The sequence below is a fragment of the Channa argus genome, chromosome 13, assembly GCF_033026475.1.
Source record: "Channa argus isolate prfri chromosome 13, Channa argus male v1.0, whole genome shotgun sequence".
Taxonomy (NCBI): domain Eukaryota; kingdom Metazoa; phylum Chordata; class Actinopteri; order Anabantiformes; family Channidae; genus Channa; species Channa argus.
Window position 1 is genome coordinate 14,470,863 of NC_090209.1, and position 20,854 is coordinate 14,491,716.

General features: G+C 38.4%; 2 protein-coding genes across 5 annotated transcripts in view; one reads left to right on the top strand and one right to left on the bottom strand.

Annotated features, from left to right (window-relative positions):
- Positions 1 to 276: 276 nt before the first annotated feature.
- Positions 277 to 4,454, top strand: LOC137139271 (transmembrane protease serine 12). The gene is given in 5 exon segments (XM_067526284.1): positions 277 to 822; positions 1,713 to 1,866; positions 3,029 to 3,101; positions 3,103 to 3,163; positions 3,244 to 4,454. Coding segments are annotated over 5 exon segments (642 nt in total). The 5' UTR covers positions 277 to 615; the 3' UTR covers positions 3,391 to 4,454.
- A 2,989-nt stretch (positions 4,455 to 7,443) lies between these two features.
- The window catches only part of dip2ba (disco-interacting protein 2 homolog Ba), a 33,207-nt gene continuing 19,796 nt past the window's right edge, over positions 7,444 to 20,854 (bottom strand). For 2 of the 4 annotated variants that reach the window (XM_067526759.1, XM_067526756.1), the window contains 26 exons: positions 20,741 to 20,805; positions 20,140 to 20,233; positions 19,857 to 19,976; positions 19,599 to 19,713; positions 18,733 to 18,872; positions 18,450 to 18,586; positions 17,760 to 17,840; positions 17,533 to 17,660; positions 17,063 to 17,177; positions 16,673 to 16,874; positions 16,356 to 16,468; positions 15,651 to 15,674; positions 14,185 to 14,265; positions 13,912 to 14,035; positions 13,647 to 13,768; positions 12,754 to 12,865; positions 12,363 to 12,472; positions 11,292 to 11,422; positions 11,040 to 11,208; positions 10,471 to 10,641; positions 10,119 to 10,180; positions 9,911 to 9,968; positions 9,706 to 9,780; positions 9,292 to 9,466; positions 8,724 to 8,847; positions 7,444 to 8,625 (listed from right to left, as the gene is read on the bottom strand). In XM_067526759.1, the coding sequence (XP_067382860.1) occupies positions 8,373 to 8,625; positions 8,724 to 8,847; positions 9,292 to 9,466; positions 9,706 to 9,780; positions 9,911 to 9,968; positions 10,119 to 10,180; positions 10,471 to 10,641; positions 11,040 to 11,208; positions 11,292 to 11,422; positions 12,363 to 12,472; positions 12,754 to 12,865; positions 13,647 to 13,768; positions 13,912 to 14,035; positions 14,185 to 14,265; positions 15,651 to 15,674; positions 16,356 to 16,468; positions 16,673 to 16,874; positions 17,063 to 17,177; positions 17,533 to 17,660; positions 17,760 to 17,840; positions 18,450 to 18,586; positions 18,733 to 18,872; positions 19,599 to 19,713; positions 19,857 to 19,976; positions 20,140 to 20,233; positions 20,741 to 20,805 (3,101 nt within the window). In that variant the 3' untranslated portion in view covers positions 7,444 to 8,372. The remainder of the gene's footprint in view (positions 8,626 to 8,723; positions 8,848 to 9,291; positions 9,467 to 9,705; positions 9,781 to 9,910; positions 9,969 to 10,118; positions 10,181 to 10,470; positions 10,642 to 11,039; positions 11,209 to 11,291; positions 11,423 to 12,362; positions 12,473 to 12,753; positions 12,866 to 13,646; positions 13,769 to 13,911; positions 14,036 to 14,184; positions 14,266 to 15,650; positions 15,675 to 16,355; positions 16,469 to 16,672; positions 16,875 to 17,062; positions 17,178 to 17,532; positions 17,661 to 17,759; positions 17,841 to 18,449; positions 18,587 to 18,732; positions 18,873 to 19,598; positions 19,714 to 19,856; positions 19,977 to 20,139; positions 20,234 to 20,740; positions 20,806 to 20,854) is intronic. The other 2 variants (XM_067526760.1, XM_067526757.1) reach the window with 1 other exon arrangement.

Here is a 20,854-nt window from a genome sequence, read left to right on the forward strand (position 1 = left end):
GTAAAGGTCATTTAGGCCTGCAGCCTCTAAACCCCGCTGTGTGATGCACAGGATGAGGCTATGCATGGAAAACATTGCCCAAGTTTTTTTCGGCAAAACGCACTGACCCCCCTGTTTTCTGTGAGCGTGTGTGTGTGTGTGGAGCAGGAATGGTCCAACGTCCATCAGAGACATCTTGCAGGAAGCCACTGCTCGTCTCACACAGAAAGAAGAAACCATGTATTTTAATATGTTGTACAAACAATAAACACACTTATGGGACGCAGTGTAAACGAGATACATGTACAAGTGATGTCATTGGGCGGAAGGACTTTTTGATCAAATGTCCTTCAACTGATTGGACTTCTGTTGTGTTTGACTGCACTGTCTTCACAACAGGACAGTGAGTAAAGCCAGTGACAGAAAGGCGATTTTTCTGTATTTGTTATAAGTTATTAACAGGCAAATAGGTCTCACTGGTCATCCTTTAGGAAAATAAGCTGCTAAGTTGCTGACTTTTTCTTAGATTTATCTTGTGAAACACACAGCAAACACACACATCAAATGCAGCTGTTGTCACAGCCTCCAGGTGTGTAAAAACGAGATGTTCTTTCACAATGTTGATTGTGTTTGTTTATGAGACTGTTGGCAGCCATTCCTGTTCAGCCCCCAGGAGGATCCCAGATAGTAGGGGGTCAGGATGCTCCTGACGGGTCCTGGCCTTGTCAGGTCAGCCTCCAGATCCAGGGACCATTGCAGTGGGTTAATCCACAGAGTCTATGGGTGCTCACTGCTGCACACTGTTTCTACAAAAACATGTGAGAATCACAAACACATGTCAACGTTTGATTCTGAAGTGAATCAACAATGTGCAAAACCAGATTTAAAGTATAGGTTTATTCAGTTAAAAGTATTTTCCAGCTGGTATTTTCCAGCCGGTACGACATGTTAGATGAGTTACAAAGGGGCCAAACTGTCCAAAAAATGCTCAACACATACAATTCTACAAGGAAAAGTTGGTGAGAATTCACAGGTAAGAGTTGTGGCACATTCACTAAATGACAAATGAAGCTGCGCCTGGTTTTATCCTCAGGGTGTTCTGGATGACAGTGAGTGACCCGGGTTCTCCTTTTTCTTCAGTTAAAGGCTTTATTTTGAGGGAGTTTCCTTTATCTGATTCTCAGGGTCTCAGGACCAATAGTAGCATTTGACCTTTGAAAATGAAATTAAGAATGTTTACTGATTGATGATGCTGTAATCCAACATTTGTAACCTAATGTTGTTGCGTCCTCCTCCTAAATGCATGTGATCAACGGCTTTGGCCCCTCCCTTTAGTGGTCGCCACAGCAGAACATGTTCCACACGTTGATTCGGCATGAGGTCTTACATCGGATGCCCTTCCCACAGCAACCCTCTCATTTTGTCCGGGCTCGGCACCAGGGTGGCCCTTGGTGGCTGCGTGTGGCCACACCTGGTGGGGTTTCCCAAACCGACAGTCTACTGAGCCCCACCCCCCACCCCTTAAATATGTGTACATGTACATTACTGTGTAAGTAGTTTAACATGAATAATCAAATATTATTTGTTTGTGAGTGAATTTGGGTTCTGAGAATGGACAAGAAACAAAATAGGAGAAAGTCATAAATGTCTGTGCTTTTTTTCTGTCCAGATGGTGGCAGGACTTAATGTGTTATCTGCCATCAGTGTGAGAGGTCAGAATGGATGAGGACTAGGACAATGATGTGACACTGATGATTCTCAGCTCTCCCTTTAATTTAACTGACCACGTCCAACCCATCTGCACCCCTCATCATGTTACCCTTGAGTTCATTCTAAGCTTCATCCACTGTTCCATCTCAGGATGGGGGAGCCACATCCTGATGTGGTAAACATCAACATCTACTTAACCAGGAAGTCTTTTGGAATCACTGTCTTTAGGGCAGATCTGACAAGAAGGTTTGAACATTGATATAATCATTCCCTAAGCAAACATTCAGTGTTACAACTTCTTATTCTGCAGTCTGAAGCGTTTTATTGAGGCTTTAATGCTTTTAATAATTTATGGACAATTTCAAAAATGAGTAATCTTGCTTAATTAAGGTTGCTGACCATGTGATCCAAAAATAATGTATTAATGATTAAATAACATTTAAAAGCTGCAGCCATCATGGATTGTTCTAGAAACAAATGTTTAATGATGACATATAGCAACATCTGCAGCTGCATAGTAGGACAAAGTTGAAACTACAAATATTTCCACTGCACGTCTTGCAGTGGTGTAAAAAGGATTTAATTAATGAAAAGGAAAATAAGTACATTGAACAAAACAAGCTCAATTTGGGGCAACTGTGGGGAAGGAGGTAGAGCGGTCGTCCATCAATCCCACAGTTGCTGGTTTGATCCCTGGCTCCTCTGGTCACATTTTGAAGTTTCCTTGAGCAAGACACTGAACCCCAACTTAGTTGCTCCTGATGAGTGTTGGCCCCATCAGTGTGTGTGATTGTGAGTTCGAATGATGAATGAGAAGCAGTGTAAAGCACTTTGAGTGCCACTAGCTAGAAATGCACTATATGAGTGCACAACATTTACCATTTAATTGTTTTGGTTGTACCCAGAGACCAATAATGTGAGAGGAGATGTGGACATACAAAATAAAAATGAGTGCATTTGTTTTTCCCTCATCTTTAACTCCTCAGCATTTATTACTTCCACATAAGCATTTAAGAAATAGTACATAATAGACTGTAATATAGATGTATACAGCTATAAAGACATTTAATTAATAGTGTGATTGTTGTTGACAAATACATTCATATAGACTCATCTTGCTTACAACTACAGTGTTGTTTATTAATAATAGTTTATCTACTGCTTGTGAATGCTACAGTAAATAGTGGGACATAAAGTGTTGCCATTTCCTTCTATTCCTTCTGTTAAAGGTTGCTCTCATATATAATGCATGTTTCAAAGTTATTAGAGACCATTTAAAAGCCTTCTGTTTTTTCAATGTTGGTGTGTGTGTGTGTGTGTGTGTCTGCGTGTGCTGCAGGCCGGATGATGAACAGTTTGCAGGAAGCTGAGGTGGAGCTCATTGACAGGACAACATGTAACCTGATCAGATGGCCTCATCGCAGAAAACATGATATGTACTAGACTGGAGATCATAGCGGCCGATACCTGTCAGGTGAGGATTCTTGTACGTTTATAGACTAACCACACGCTGCAGGTATCGTTTCAAAAAAAGCTGTCAGCTGTATGGTTCAGGGTGACAGCGGAGGTCCTCTGCAGTGCTTCAGTGTGGATGAGGAGAGGTTTTATGTTGTTGGAGTGACAAGCTTCAGGAAAGACCGTGGACTTCCTTACAAGCTGGGGGTGTACGACAATCCAGCAGCTATAATACTGATGAGATAACCTGAGTAAATTACAATCTCCATTGTAGGCTACTTTCTACTTCTACACCACATGGATCGTTTAAGTACCGTAACGCTTAAGTAGGATTTTTTTTTAGCATTATTTTTTCAACTGAAAGAAAATTAAGGTGCGTTCAAGCCAGTTAAAAATAGAGCAGAAGGTCAGAAACATTTTAGAATAAAGATATAACATGTTTTCACATTTTTGAAGTTAATGTTGCGAGTAGTAATGCTGGAAACTGATGTCAGTTGAGTGTTTGAATTCAAAATTTCATTAACCTATATTCATTCTGCGTTCTCATTGGTTTAAAAGTGGTGAGGTCACATTTTTCTTTCTTTTCATAGCAATTTAAGAATCTGAATCACGGTGTGATGACATTTTTATGTTTGTGTTGCCAAAAAGATGCAAAACACACAGAACTGATGAAGTTGTGTTTTTGACTGTTAAACTATTAACAAATAATCATGTGTGATTGTGATTGTGATTGTGTAACAGTACATCTTGTGCCTTTGTGGTCATTTGACATCTACCGACAATTCATTTGAGTTTTATTTTTTTAGCAGTTGTATTATGGTAGAATATTTACAAATGTTTACAAAGTAGAATAAGATCTGTGTAAAAACTTATTATTAAAGGCTATATTTCTCCAGATTAAGAAAATTACATGTAGAAGATGTAAAAGTACATGTATTAAAGGATAGTACTATTAGTAGTATAGAGAATTCATTATTTTTGTTTGATTGCTGTATTAATTGTTAATAATGGTTTAATAATAATAAGTTATTGAATGATAAGGTATTACTTTATCAATCAGTTACGGTTTATCAACACAATTAATAACTTTCAGATCGTTGTGATCATTTTGAAAGTTGTGATTAATGCTCTGCCCCAGCATGTCTTTTACAGATTTTATTGTTCCTATAATAATAATGATTAAGTAAGTAAGTAAGTAAGAAGCATATGAGTATTTTGTTATGCCAATTAACAAACAGATCATAAACTTCATAAAACTTGTGATGGAAAGTGTATATTTGTTGCACATATAAATAAAACTGCAAAATCTGTATATGTCTTAAAATACTTTCCAAAGAACCTGTCAGACAGTTGGTAGATTAGCTTTATTAAATAAAACAGACATAACAGGTCTTAGTGAAGATTTTGTTCAAGATGTGAATATTTGTAGGAAATTTTAATAACAGCAAAAGGGAAACTTTGAAATGAGCTTTAAGGCATCTCAAAGGGAGCACATTTCCTTTTCTCCAAGTGAGTGTAGACTGACACCTGGTGGTTAAGAGATGCTGTTTTTCTGTAATGCAGCAGCTGATTTGACGAATCTTCCAGAAATACAAGTACAACGAACTCTGACAAAGCATTTTTATTTGACAAAGCATTTTTATTTGACAGGAATCACATCCAATGACAGTGTGACAGTGCTTTTGTCAAGTAAGACATGTTAGAAGTTATCGCACCATTGACTAGTTCAGAATGTCTTTGCTGCAGCTTGACAATGCATAGTGAACAGACAGTTGTTGAGGTATACATTGTGGGCCCTTGAGTTTTGTTTTTTGTGTGAAAATCCAAATTTCATTACCTCACATGTACATTTACATTTTGTGCTTAGTATATGTTTGGAGGTGTAAAATGTACGCCAACACGACAGCCTGAAATCTTACAAATATTCAAATGATAATCTATCAACTTGCAATTGTCCTAGGGGAGTTGGCTTTTGAGAGATCTGATGAAATCTGGTAAAAAAAACAATTTTAGAACCGAGCAGGGAGCGAAAACTTGTTCATTCACTGAAAAAAATGACCTATTTTCACACAAAAAGGGCATCCGGGAAAAAGCCTTCTTTGTAATGACATTGGAGGACAAATGTCTGTCAACTTTCTCCTTACTGAATAGCACCAATGTCCACTGGAAAGGCTTGAAGGCCATGAAATTATAAAATTGTATTAAAACTTGCCGGAGTGAGACAGTAGCAACACAGCAAATATATCACAATAGCTAAGAAGCTCTGTTATTCATGTGTAGCTCGAACTTTTCTGAGATACTGGCTCGCGTCAGTGTCTGTCACTGAATGAAAAGTGGTTTATTGATGCGTTACACTGAGCTGCTTCCAGATCTAACCAGCTGTTTGCAGAAGTTGTACAGTTTTAAAGAAAGATTACATCTGAAAAACAATGATGGAACCCCTATAAAATATATTAAATTCCAAGTCTGAATGGAAAGAATTAAAATACAGTGGATTCGACATTTAAAAAAGAAGCAAAAATGATTCAATATTCTGGTATATTTTCTTACAAAAGACAAACCTTGTTGCACACACAATATCAAATTGGAAACACGCTCACTCCCTCATAGAGATAGACACACACGCACGCACGCACACACACACACACACACACGATATTGGGAAAGTGCACATTGTTACTGCCAAAATAATCTGAAACTCTTCTCTTTTGTAATGTGATACTGTTAAATTAACTATGCAGAAAAATGCTGTCAAGTATGAAAGATCAGTCAAGTTTTTATCGACAAAGTTCATTTCCATGTGCACAATAACACCAGTAATACAGTATTTGACTCTAAAATACAGTATGCAGACATCCTTACCCTCATTTATTACCTCCCTTTTTCTTTTAAAGGAAGTTTCTGCCATTTTAAAATCACAGGTTGCTTACTGATTGCTGTTCATTTCTAATTTCTAATTTTATTGTTACAGACATTCAGAGAGAATGGTTTTAAATGGTAATGATGAAATGAGAAAGGCATTACATTTCTTGCAAACGTAAAAAGAACAAGACACCCCTCGTTATAAAAACGTGATGGAAGTAATAAAGTGGCTTCACATGTGAAAATGCTGGAGCGGTTAATTCAAATACACTATTACAGCCAGAAATGCAGGATTAAAAATAAAAACTAATGAAGCGCCACAGGTTTACTAAGGCAAAGTTGTGTCCTTTTGTTTTTTGTTGCAGAACAGTCCATAACCATAAATGTGACAATGGTGCAATTAAAAGGCACTGATCTGCATTCTGATACCTTATTCTCATTGACTGTGACACTAATACTAAATGAAAGATGCTCACACAGTTAAAGCCAGGAAATAGTAAATTACACTGTGAAACTTAGTCACTCAGCCACTGACAAAAAAAAAAAAAAAGGTCTCAACTCAGTGTGAGCTTTCGACTGTTTCACTTAGTCCTCATCAGCAGATAGTTTGGTAGGTTGTCATGGAGCAGCACATTTTCAATCTTTCCTTGATTCTGAGCAGTTTGAGAGATGTTCATGACAGATGAAAAAATGTAGATAGTAAACATGAAGATCATTATGTATGGTGAAAAGCTTTGGAACGAGAAAGTAAGTTGACCTTGAGGTTTTTTATTTTGGTCAACTGTAGTTTTCAAAGTCAAGAATAAACCTGCTGTAAATCTAACCAAAATGTGCCTCTCCAGTGTTTCAGATTCAAGCATCTGATTTTCTGAATATAAAGAGCTGATTACCTTTGACCAATCTAAAGTATTAACATTTACTGTAGTTCTGAAGGGCTGAAAAATATTCAGTTTGATTAGAAAATGCCCATGTTGTGACTGTATTTCCTACTCCAAAACCAAAGGTGGCAGCCAAAATGATCTCACTCAATAGTAAAACATTAAGCAACCTCTGTTATATTGAAATATATGAATGCTTATTGGTATTTTATGTTTTCATACAAACAATGTATTAATATTTTACAAAAAGAGTAAGCACTTACAGTGTCATTTCCAGCTTGCTGAATTAGGAGATACAATCACTTTGTGCAGATGGGCTAAAAATGTGCAACAGTATTTATTCTTACAGATGGTTGGTAAATGGTAAAAGCTTTTCAGTGACATCCTGGGTGTTAAAAATATCCCTAAGTGTTTATGTATTTTTTAGGAAACTCAGACACTTAGCTGTTATTTTATAAATGAGAGGAATAAACAGACTCTAATAAACAGTTCTGCGTCAGGATATGATGCAACCAATCCACTGCTGTGACTCCCGTGTTTTTTCTCCTTTTTTGGGGGTGGGGCATAAGTTGACACGAATTGCACTCTTAATTAGCATGCACACCTAAATACCAGGCATAGCTAAACTTCCAAAAATTGTGCTTAACTAGCACTATTACAATCGCAAGAACTATCTAATGGATCAACTTCTATTCACAAACCTGTTTCTTTACTGAAGTAAGTCTTTCTTTTCCCCCCCCACCAACTGTATTTTTATGACTTCAGAATTTTTACATTTCTGAGTGACAACAGGATGCAAGCTCAGAAATACAGTATCTGAATGCGTGAGGACAAAGCCACAATGCACCTGGTGGGAAGGTAGTATGTCAGGATCACCCCTGAGGGCTGCATTTGCTGGTGGCACTTTTTAATACTGATGAGGATTTGCTCCCATGATAGCAGGAGACATGGGAGGGGGTGTCCCCTTGGGGCAGGTGAGACAGGAAGTGGACTCAGAGGTGCAGGGACTTAAAGTGCAAGGAGGGAAAGTTCCAGCTCCTCTCAGCAGTTCCAGTGCTCCATCCTACCTTCAAGAACCCAGAGTTTAAAAAACAAAACAAACAGGGATGAATGGTCCATGATAAAAACAAAGGAAGGAAGGAGGGGCGGATTTCTTTCTTTGCTGAAAGCATGGAAATAAAAATGTCTTATAAAAAACAAGTGGCATGATGAGGGAGAAGTATGATGCAGAGAGTTGACTGATGACTCTACTATCAACGCATCTGGACTGCAGCAATTGAGCAGCTGGAAGCAAAGACAGAACAGTTTCTGAGAGGGAAGCACGTTCTCATTATGGTAATCATACTGTCCTCGTATTCCCACATTGTTTGGTGTTGCAGATGTGAGGTTTAACATCAGGGTTGCTACTGATACACCTCAAACTCCTTCTCCCTCATGTCTGTTCTCAGAGCCCGGCTCAGTTTTTCTGCATCACTAGGTAAAGGGTGTTCACATGTTGTAGGCCACATAGATGGGGTCCAGTTGGTCTGCCAGGAAGGAGTCTCGCAAGTGCATCCTCTGCTTCTCTCCTCTGGAGTTGATGGGGATCACTCCAGGGTCCACGATGACAACCACCCCAACAATGAGGTGGTGCTCCTCCAGGACAACATTAGTAACCAGGGGCACCAGGTCCAAGGCCTCCTGCTCTGAGCCGCTCAGCTCTGCCACCACCACCAGCAGGTTGGTCCATGTAAACACAGCACTGAGGAGCGAAAAGTGTGAAGAGCATGGGCACTACTCATTTTCCGTTACATGTTCTGAGTTCCTGTCTAGTCAAGATAAGAATAAGCTGAACCTTACCTTTCTGCAATGCTGCGGTGCGATCGGGACACAGATGTCTCAATGTCAATTGGGTGATAGCGTAAGCCCCTCAACTCCAATGTTTCGTCAAGGGAGCCCACCACAAACAAAGCATCATGACGATCTGATGCAGAAAAGAAAAAAAATTATATATATAACTATAAATTTATTTATAGTTGAGGATTCTTTTTAGGAAGGGACTCTAATATAGCTGTGATAATAAATGAGATAATTGTGCCACACCATAAACATTGAGGTATTTATGCATTTGTGTGGGTGTATTTTGAATAACACTGAGTAAACCTGCTTTATAGAAATAATGAATTTTGCATCAATGTGCGACCTTTATTTTTCTGGTATGTAGATAACTGGAATAAAGCTATAACTTAATGTGTGGTAGATCATTGTGGTTCTACAATATATTTACTGTGTGTTACCTACAAAATGTTGTAAAGTGCCACAAAACAATGCTTTATCTTAATAATAATTACAATGTTAATACATTCAAATAAAAAGAAAATCGGTGAAGGCACTAAATGAGGTGAGCTTTTATGAAATGTTTACTAACCTCCACTCGCATCCAGTAGCTCAGTCCTCTTGATAAAGCCCAGGTAGCCTGTTCTGGCCCACAGAGTGTGGGGCTCCCCAAAGCTGAGCCTGGTGTTAAAATGATCTGCCTGCAGGCTCTCCTCCCCATAGATGGTGTAGTAGCCACTAGCACTATGAGCGCTATTTAGCCAGATCTTTAGGAAAAAAAAGAGAGACATTGACTAATTATTCCTGGACAATTTATATACTTTGTGACATCTAGTGTAAATTAAGAGCTAACAAATGCAGCTTTGAGACTTATTTAGAAAAAATAACTAACTAACTTGCTAGTAGAAAAACTAGTACTTCAGCTTTTGGCTTAAGAATCTAAAGAGGACAATGAAAGAGTGAAAATATAAACATAATTAATCCATGGACCTCTCTGCCCACTCACCTCTCCAAGGTGTGAGTCTCCCAGGGGGCCTCTTGTCTCTGGGTTGACTATGATGACCCTCACTCCTGGTAGGATCTTAGAACATAAGAACGTAACTTTAGCTTTAGCTTTAGGCGCAACACAAACACATTTTCAATTATCTCTCAGAGTGACCAGTTTGACCATCAAACAAAATACTTTTATAAGCCACAAAATCAATACTTACGGTTCCTGACTCCATGAGTGGAAGACTCTGTGGTGCTCCACGCTCCACCAGCCTCACCCTGATGGGTGAAGAAAAATGATGGCCTGTCAGTCATTCTGTTTATTCCTATCTTTATTCTTATAAGTGTCTTATTCTTCTCACAGTGTTTGTCGTCACATTTTGCATCATTGCAGTTGGCCTTTTACAGTTTGAAGGAGTACATTTTTACCTGTCATGGCGTAGAGACTTCATATCAACATAGACAGTTGAGGGGTCTGGCCCAGAAGTGCCCTGAGAACATAGAGATGGAAAATACAACACCCTGAAACTGAAGCTTTTTGAGACCATTAATGGCTCATTATCATTCTGTAAAGGCTGGCATATAAAATCATATCTGTCAAATAAAAAAAAGAAATGCATGTGGTGAGTAAGAGTAATTTCTCAAAAGTAACTGCAGTTTACCAGGTATATCTAGTAGACTCAAAAACATTTAATATGACACATAAGAACATAATGAATTAGGAAAAAGATAAATGTTTATAGTGAACTCAACAATATGTGTGCGTTCATATGAAACCAACCTGCAGGCAGATGGCCAGGTTGACCCTGGAGCCAAAGGCAGTGCTGACAGCACGTGGAGAAAGGCCGATGTCTTTGAAGAGCTTGGAGAAGGACTGCGTGAGAGAAAGACGAGGTCGCTCTTCTGCTATCACCACACAGCTCCGCACGCACGACAGATTCAGACCCCGCGCCTGGAGACAGGCTTGGTTATTCAAAGGTAATTCACATAAAAGAACTATATGAACCAGAGTTATTACTTTAAAATAGACTATTCTGCAAATACTTACAGTTCATTTCAAAAATACACTATGTATCTGTACAGTAACTATCCACTGTAACTTAAATTCTAAATTGTTTTTAAATTCTGGAAATGTTTACTTTCTCTTTCCATTGTCCCTGTTGCATACTGAAATGCAAAATATTGAGAAGGACACGGCACTTACTGCCTATGGTCATGGCCTAATGCTGTTAAAAAAACAATTATTTTAAATTCTTAAAAATGTCCTCTTTTAGAATGATGACAGAAATGACAAAACAGGAATTGTAAAGGCCAACAACACGTGGCAGGCCATGTGAGTGGGATTCTGACCTTCAGCATTTCTGTCTGGGTGCCCAGGCCTTTGGTGCAGAGCTCCATGACAGAGTAGGAGCAGAAGGTGTCTCGGATCTTGTACTGACTGAGTGTGCTCAGCCACACAGGCAGCGAGCTCTCCAGTTCCAAAGGCGGGATAAGAATGGACTGGTGACCTGAGTAAACACTGAACCAAAAACATAATTCACTATAGCAACCCTGCCACATTTCTAGGTGACAATTATAGGAAATTCTAAGTGTGTGTGTTACCTGGAGAGGCACCACAGTACAAAGCCCAGGCCACAATATGGGTCCAGACAGATGGCTATTTGGCGTGACGAGTAGAGCTCACATTGCAGCTTAATAGAGCGGCACAAAGTACTCACTGCAGCATGAGACATCTGACGAGAAATGTAAATAAAAACAATTTTAAATTTTGTAAGGTGTCACTAAACTTAAAACAGAAATTCACTGTGCTGCAGATAAATAACTTCATGTTACTAGTAATATGTAATAATGCTATAAACATTAAGTTAATACAGCCTAGTAAATTAAAGCGATGATTATTTATGTTTAAACCCCTATATGCTGACCAGGTATCTAGCATATAACTAAAATTCAACAAAGGAAATTTAACAAAAGGTCCCCTGCAAGTTTATAGAAAGATTAAAAAAAAAAACTTTCCTGCAAGTTTACATAAAAACTTGAAAATCAATCATTAAAATTACACCAACTCCTTCTCCCATGTTAAAAAAAGTCTAAATCCATAAACATGCAATTAAAAAACATTCTAAGGTTTAGCTACTAAACTGAGATATATATATATATATATATATATATATATATATATATATATATATATATATATATATATATATATATATATATATACACACACACACACACACACACACACACACACTATACTGGAAATTCATGCTCATTAGATTTTGAATACACGACACTGATTTGCTATATACACTGATCAGGCATAGTATTTTGACCCCCAGTGCAATTTAATGTAATCAAATACAGTGGCTCTGCCATGAATTCTACTTTTACAAGTGAAACAGTCAGGAAGGTGATAAGTGGGTAGTGGAGTGGCACTGAAGTGCATTATAAGAAGAGGCAGTTCTATGTTCTGGCTCCCCTATTTAAAATGGATGAGTTGGCCTCTTCCTACTGTATAATGCATCCCAGTACGTATCCACTACCCACTTTGACAACAATATTAAACACAGTAGAATTCATAACAGACCACTGTTACATTAAATTGCACGGGTGGTCATAATGATATGCTTGATCAGTGCAGATGAGATGAGATGAGATGAGAAGAGATACCTTGACTCCAGTCAACATGCCAGTAGTGGACACACTGAAGTCCAGATAGGCCAGCATTTCAGCTGTAGGAGGTTTGTAAATCTGTGGTGGCCGCTTTCTGGGGAGATCATCTACGAGGAAAATAAACCAAACACGTTCACTGTCTAAAGTCAGTGCAACTGTTTGCTTTCAAAAATGAGCTATGACTTGATAACTGTTCAGCGTTTATTTTAAGTGGGAGCCCATTTATTTAGTGTCACAATTTAGTGCTCAATTTTGTGGCCATATGTATCCACTGAGCACAGTAAAATACATAAGCTATGGGTATAAAAAGTGGTTTTAGTTGCTGCATATAATGCCAGAAGCCTCTGAAGGTGTTTTAATTTAAACAAATTTCAAGAGAAACAGGTACCTGTATCAATAATTGTGGGCCATGTCTTCACGTTGACACTTGCAGCAGCCTCCCTGGACCTGAGGATCCTCATGAGAGGCTGGGTGGTGAGGATGCATGCTGCTTTGCTCACCTGCAACACACAGCAAACACATACAGATGTTTTGTCAAGGATAAAAACCTCTGTTAAAATGTCTTCATTCAAAATGTCAAATCAAAAACTTTTTTTTAAAATTATTATTAGTATAATAATAATTGCAAGAATCACTTTATTTTTTTTTATTCAGGGAAATCCTGCCCAGTGTCAATGTGAAAAGAACTTCACTGAGTCTAGGTGGTATTAAATTACTTGCATGGAGCCTCTGACTGTTCTGCCCACACAGCCCTATTTACAACAAGCTGCAATGTACAGTGTGTCCTCACACCCATTGATCATGCCCAGCATTATATTTTCTCCCATTGGTCCACCACAATATTAACACTATCTGGTGGTTTTAATGTTGTACCTGTTTGATGTATGATACATACAGTATTTTTTTACTGGAAAGAGATCTAATGTTAACAAATGAGAGCATTGTTAGAATGTCTGGTAACAAACTTAAGCTAATTTTATTGTTTTGTTAATAGTACATGTTAGTTGTTAGTACAAGATGTAATGTAAGTTGGAGATATAATGGGAAAACTATTATTTTTTTTTATTCTTTCTGTTGAATAAAATGATCTTCCTGCAAGGCTAGGGGATAGTATAAAAAACATGTTTGCTTTGTGCTTTGTGTGCACTGAACCAAAAAGGGCAAAATAAATACACGACTATCCTAGTTACTGTGCTGAATAACTACAATTAATCCTTCATGCACTGGTAATGCTTTTATTTATTTCTTTAACTTTCATATCACAGGTGGGCGTGCACTTACATCGATAATCATGCGGACAGTTGGGAGGGTAGCAGCCAGGTTCTGTGGGTGAGGGGGCCTTACAGTCACAGGGATGACCCCCGCATAAAGGCAGCCGTAGAAGGCAGCTATCAAGTCAATACCTGCAGAAGTCAGAGACAGACAAGAACCTTGAGAACCAAAATACGGATAAATTGAACAGTTCGATTCTTTTCACTGTATAAAATTTGAGAAATAATAATAATAATAAGTAGTTATCTATGATTGTGTGTGAGCATGTGTTTACCTGGGGGATAAAGCAGCACCACATTGTCTCCTGTGTTGAGGCCTCCTCTCTCCATAAGGGTGGCTGTGATTTTCTCTGCTCTCTTGTGCAACTGAGCACAAGTTGCCGTGCACACTGCCACCCCCTAGTGCATAAACACAGCAAGTTCAGCTGAACATAAAAACAACAAAATGGATCACCACGAGTACCATACAACTATTTCCAAGGTAAAAGACAACTGTTTTATTTACTATGAACATCAGAAGCACTGATTCCTACTATTAAGTGATTTACCTTGGCATTGAGCAGCACATATAGAACATGGTCTGGGTCGGTTTGGGCTCTCCATTGCAGGGCCTCAGACAAGAACTGGTGCTAAAAGGACACCAAGAGGAATGAGTAAATTAAAGAACAGGACAATGAATTGTTTTATACAATCATTATCAATTAATAGAATTAAAAATCAAAGAAATCCGCACTGGTGGCAAATAATAAGCCATATAAAATAATGAAAAGATAGCAACACATAAAATATTTCCAGAAAACAGTCAAGATATCAACCAACCAACAGCCCAAATAAACAGTTTTCTCAGTGACAACAGATACATTTATTTTACATTCAAACAAGCTTTGTGGGGGAAAAGGAGACAGAAAACGTTTTTAGGTTTGTCGAAGATATTCTGTGACATTTTTAAACTCTCAAACAGAGACAGACAAGCGCACAACAAAAGGTACAGGAGTGTCCAAAGAATATTTTTGTTACCAAGTGCAGGCTGGCACCATATACACCTGGTAGGTACTTTGGAACCACGTGGAGCTGCTTGGAGCCACGAAAACTAACAAGCTATATTTTTCTAACATAGGGTCTCACTGGCCTTTGAGAAAAGATTCCAAAACGGATTAAAGGGAAATTTACACTGGCTTTATTTTCAATTAAATTAATAAAATATCCATTATTAACCTCCTGATCCGTAGTGTCAGTAAGCTGAGGTCGTACCCATTGCACAAGACAGAACACAGACAGGGTGTAAAAGAATAGAAGTCCTTTAAAAAGTAAAAGCCAGGTGAACATTAGGCTGCATATAAAAAATTATTTAATTAACACTGATGTTCAGCAGTGTTACATTTAGCCATATTAGAACCACTGGCTGGACTTCTCTATCGTGCCACCCACTTTCTTAGTCAGACAGGTTGTTCTCTGGTCAACAACGATTCAGGAGTCACATCATGCAGACGGCTGCCCCTGCCACTCATCAAGCCATGCTGGACAAGGGAAGCATCACAATGAACACAGCAAGCAGAGGTGCACACAGTGTATAATTACATGGTTTGCATCTGTTACATATGCTAGGGGTTTCTTAATTCTTTTACAATACCTCTACATTACCTCCTTAAAGCCTAATAAGTCTGAACTTTCACATTTCAATCATTTACAGTAAATGAACATTTATTCACTGCTGAGCTTTTGGTTTGGAAAAGTTACTAGGCTGCTCGTCAACTCCCATTTAAAAAGGTGATGGCACAGAGAATCTTTTATGGACTACTGATAAATTAATAATTTAATTTGAACTCACTTTAATATATTATATTAATTTGGGTGTGTGGACCCCTGCTGGCCAAGGAGCCAGCCTGGACAGCCATCTCTGTGCATCTAACCAAAGCTGTTGCTGGAGGCCATTGGGCTGTGATGGCCAAAAAGCATATCTGGCTGACAGAAGCAGCAGAAGCAAACAGAAGTGTGGTCCAGACTAGAGCCTTACCATCATGTTGGGCCACATACAGAGCTAAAGCCCAACCCAAGCAAAATTAAAGGCAGAATAACAGAGATGTAAGAAGACATCAGCATCTATTTAGAGCAATTTCAGTTTATACTGCAGGTTAATTGTATATGCATATGTTTCATATAGTGAAAATCTACAACAAAAAAATAATTTCATAATCCATTCATTTTATAATTATTTCGGTTTAGGCAGTGATTGATTAGTATAATAAACATCAAACAAACATAATAAAATACTAATCACAATTTCCTGCTGCTCAAGTTTATGCCATTAAATATTTCACTTTGATTGAACAACAATCCAAAATTGAAAATTATTTACTAATAGAGAAGCTGGAACCCTCATGTGTGACATTTTTGCTGTATAAATTACTTTAACAATTACTCAATTAGAAAACGTAATATTGCTATAAAAATAAATTATAGCTACTCCACTATACTCAATGCTACAAATTTAATAAGAAGTGCAAATTATAACCTTTACTAGTATACATTCTTATTTACACAAATCATTTCTTTAGCCACTGACAATCAAAAGTCTTACAAATTACACCTTTGAAACACAATCACTAATGATCGGCGGGGCGTTTTCCTGGCACTATGTCTAAAGATGCTAAATCTATTTTTCAACACCGTGAATCTATTCAAGGGTTGGTGCGGTAAAAGTATTTTGGGTTGGGTTTACCTTTCGGATTAGATCTTGGTCCTCCACCACACCCAGCTCTCTCCCCATAGCCTGAGCGATCCGTTTCCCCGCCACCAAGTTGCCAACCAGCATAGAAGCTGGACCAACATCAACTGGACAAATCAGAAACATAGATCGATCACCAGTCAGACTCATATTTACATTATTACATTTTTTAAAAACGAAACATGGGGCAAAAATCCAGACTCTTGGATTTGTTTATTGTGAAAGTTTTAACTGTAATTTTATTACTTAAAGCCTCTTAGTCTTCTTGCTGTGATGTTACTCAAAAGTAACCACAGTCCACAGTGGCCTACCTGGCTGTTTTTGTCGTGGTTTGGGCATGTTTGTAACACAGGTGTGAGGGCACATGAGGATATTACAGGGATGCAGGTTTCCTTCCAAAAAGTTCTGCTTGGTCTCACAGATGTGGATGCCTCCGAGCGGAGTCTTTGGAAGGGTGTTGGCTGGGACAAGCGCAAGGCAGTACAGGCCAACCTGGTGGATACTGTCAATGGCCTGTGCAGAACATATGTAATATGTTTTAGAGAATGCAACAGAAATACAGTTGACCAATATAAACAATTTTCTTTCTGAGAAGAGGCTGTATTTTCTACCTTCCTATATACATAATTAAAGGCATAAAACGGAGAGGAAAATTACTAGGGTGTGATAAGTGTGACATGAGAATGACATGAACGATTTACCTGCAGTACTCGGCTCATCCACTGGAAGCTGTCCTCTTCACTGGCATCTGGCCTCTGCTCTGCCACAATCACTATCCTCTCATCGTAAAACACTGTTACTGAGAACACAGCAATCCTGCATGCATGACAACAGAGGAGTTAGCATCATCATATACATGCAACATGCAAATTAAAAGAAGGAATTTCAGGGTTTTTGCAACTCAATGAAATGAAAACTTAAAATCTCCTTAAAATCTAAGACTACTGTCATACCAGTTGAAGAATGATAGAAACCAAAAAATAAGGCCTCCAATTATCAAGTACATGTATTTATTGACATATACATCCCATTGTGTTCACTTTATACTGTATATTTTACAAAAGGGCAAAATAAAACAAATGAAAACAAAATCTGTGTGCCAGGCCAAGAAAAAGAAAGAAGCGGATTTCTCCGATTACTTAAATGCATGTAAATGCAGTCACAGTCTCACCTTCCCCTGTAAACTGTTTTGACAGGCTCCACTGCAAGTGCAGTGGCCACTAAGTCATCTGCATTGTGACGCCGCCTGCTCACCGTCAGCAGCCCTTCTATCTTTCCCACAACAAACACCAAGCTGCCCTGTGGAGACAGACTTAACTTAGCAAGGAAGTTATACTAAATCATTATTTTACATTTTAAATCTAAGTTAAATCAAAGTTCTTTCTACATGTGTCTCACCGGTCCTACAAATCCAAGCAGACCAGTCCGAGTGAAGGGAATTTCTCCAATGGGAGCTCCAGCTTGGTTGACAGGGATCACCTACAAATTAAGATTGTATTGGACGTCAAAGATTGGATTAAAAAAATTCAAAGAGACTGCAAAACTTACCCTCATGTGGGATTTCAAATGTATGACAGATTAACGAGAGACTGCAGTAAAGACAGCTTATTTTAAAGCTGGTTTATTGCCTAAAAATACATAAAGTACAAGACAGAAGACAGCTAAAGGCTTATAAGGATAACTTGTAGCATTAAGGATTATAAATTGTTCTAACACCTCTTATCAGGAAAAAGAGAATAAACACTATTCAACTACTGCATGTTGTCTGTGGCTCCATCTAGTGTAGCATTTAAATCTATTTCCTTTTCAATCCATCCATCCATTTTCTGAATCAGCAAGTTTTGAGCAGGTTGGACTGGGGCAACACGTATGACAACAGGTAGGGGACAACCTGGTCAGGCCGTGTGAATACTCACTATCAAATATTAAATTTACTCTTAAGTAGGGATGAGACTTTTTGTGTCGCTTGAAACGCTGTTTCTCGTTTGATACTAAATGTTAACCACAGCATGATGCATATTTTTATATCTTTCTTCACTATTGTGGAAAAAACTTTTAGTAGGAACAGATCAAGTAAGTATTATTGACCTCAAATGTGTTCTTGGTGACACCAGGCAGACCGTAGTACATGGTTCCTCCCGCCCGAGAGTTGATCACAATCTCTCCAATTTCATCTGTTTTACACAGCAGAGGTGGCCCATCTGGTTTCACAATGCACATCAATGCTGAAACACAAAAAACAGGTCAGAACATTAAGATTACGCAGGTTTAATGACCTGTATTCTAATGTCAGAAAAGGAAGTAATGCCCAGTATACGTCGCAGCTGCTACACCTCTGCAGTGCCAACTGAAACCAAATGTATAAGCTAACCTCCAGGCATAATGTGGCCCACATCCTGAACAGTGAGGGCAGAGTTCTTGTCCTCTGTGTTCACCCTGATCACACCATGGCTTAGCCCACCCATGGACAAGATTGCCCTGGCTGGTAGTGGAGCTCCTCGTGCACCGGGCCTGCAGAAAACAAAAAAAAAGTATTTAAATATTTTCTTAACTGTATATATTTTCAGTTTATTAAGGAGATACACTGTGATATGGTATTTTTATATACTGTATACTGTTGAATTTCTACAGATGACAGAAATACTTGAAGTTAAAATAGAGAAGTCATGGTAAAATGCAAAAAAAACGACCAGACAGGAAGATGCCAGATAAGTAACAAGTCCAGCAATTTTACAAATTTACAAGAAGTGTCTCCTCTATCTTTCGCAAGACAAAATAAACTTAAACCACATGTTCAAAGAAACATTATATTTTGTTAAAAATAGTCCTTATAACACAATTACGTTACCTTTAAAGTAAGGGAATCATTTTAGCATAATTTCTTACAATGACTTGCTCTAAGAAATGTTCGGCATTTAACAGACATTGAGACTTTGTAAGCAACTGACTGTGTATGCACAGAAGTTAGATGGTGCAATAATAGCATCAAAACCACAAGTCTCTCTCTTTATCTCTCTTTGTTACTCTAATTTGTTCTGTCTCCTAGTCAGGTAGCTAGACTTATGATGGTTGTAAAGAATGAAAAAACTAAAGTAATTTTAAACTAATAAACTCATTTTAGCACACTTAATTGCCTTGTTATTATGATTTTTAAATGCAAAGTACCTCTTGCTGGATTCTGGCAAGACTACACTTTGATAGTAGCCATTATATATATAGTGTATACAGACATGGTACCTTCGTATGGCCACAGTCAGGGCCTCAGGTGAGGTTGCACATGGACAAATGACTTCAGGCTTCAAACCATGAGACTGGAACACGTTTAGGAAAGCATCACATGACGACACAGACCCTGATAAAACAACAACAAAAAACTGATTAATACCATTACTAACACAGGATAGAAATATTTAAAGGTTACAGTCCAACAAATAAAATGTACATAGTACATCTTCAGTGTAAAAAGACTACTTTTGTCCAGGAGAAGTGACTCACATGGGTTTGCTCCATCTGCCACAATAAGCATACGTATAGAGGACAAATTGATGTCTCTGTGGTCTTTGTGGGCCATCATGGCCCAGTGGAGGTCACGGCACTTCACCAAGGCCACACGTGCTTTAAAAGGAAAGTTAACATTTTACTACTTTAATCACTCAAAACAAAATCCATTTTAAAAATATACTGCATTCAGATAAATACGTGCATAAAATTACACAGGCAATAACATGATTAAACGATATATATGAAATATTAAAGTAAGATTGGGTAGTGGTCGAACCTTTATGGATATGCACCCTCTGCACCCAGGACATCGGACAGGCTTTCATGACAGCATATGGCACTGTGATGGTGTGAATTCTGTTCATGACACTCTGCAAGAAACACATACACACAGTCCTTTGTCTTTGTATTTGAAAGTTGACAACCTTTAGATAATCGAACCTGGATGACTAAGTCATGTCAACGGGACTGGCAGGAAACGTTTTGCTATTCATCCAAAGACCTTCTTCAGTCTACGGGAAGGCTGGCTACATGGAGATTCCAGCCTCAGGATTTTAGTTCATGTGGAAAAGGGGCTTCTGTCTCAAATTTTCCATCCTGCACTATCATCCACCCTGGAAGCTCAAGACCACTTCAGAAATCCACCAAAGAGGCCTATCAACTACCTATCAAGCCTATCCAGGCCAGTGAAACAAGGCCTACTCTGGAGGGTACAACTGGGCGCCCTCACCAACTTTCCCTCAAACTGGAGAAGCTGCTTGGATGAGTGAGAAAATCAAAAGTCCAGTGGACATGAATCAACCTTTAGATACACTGTACTGTGCTTAAAACAAATTTAAAAAATATCAACTACTCTCAATAAACAGTATAAAGCTCACTGTTAAGACACCATGCCACAAGCCCATATCTTTCTTGCAGTCCAACACATTGACCAGTGTCTCCCCTAAGACAGAAATATAAAAACAAATCAGTGAACATACATGCGACCAACA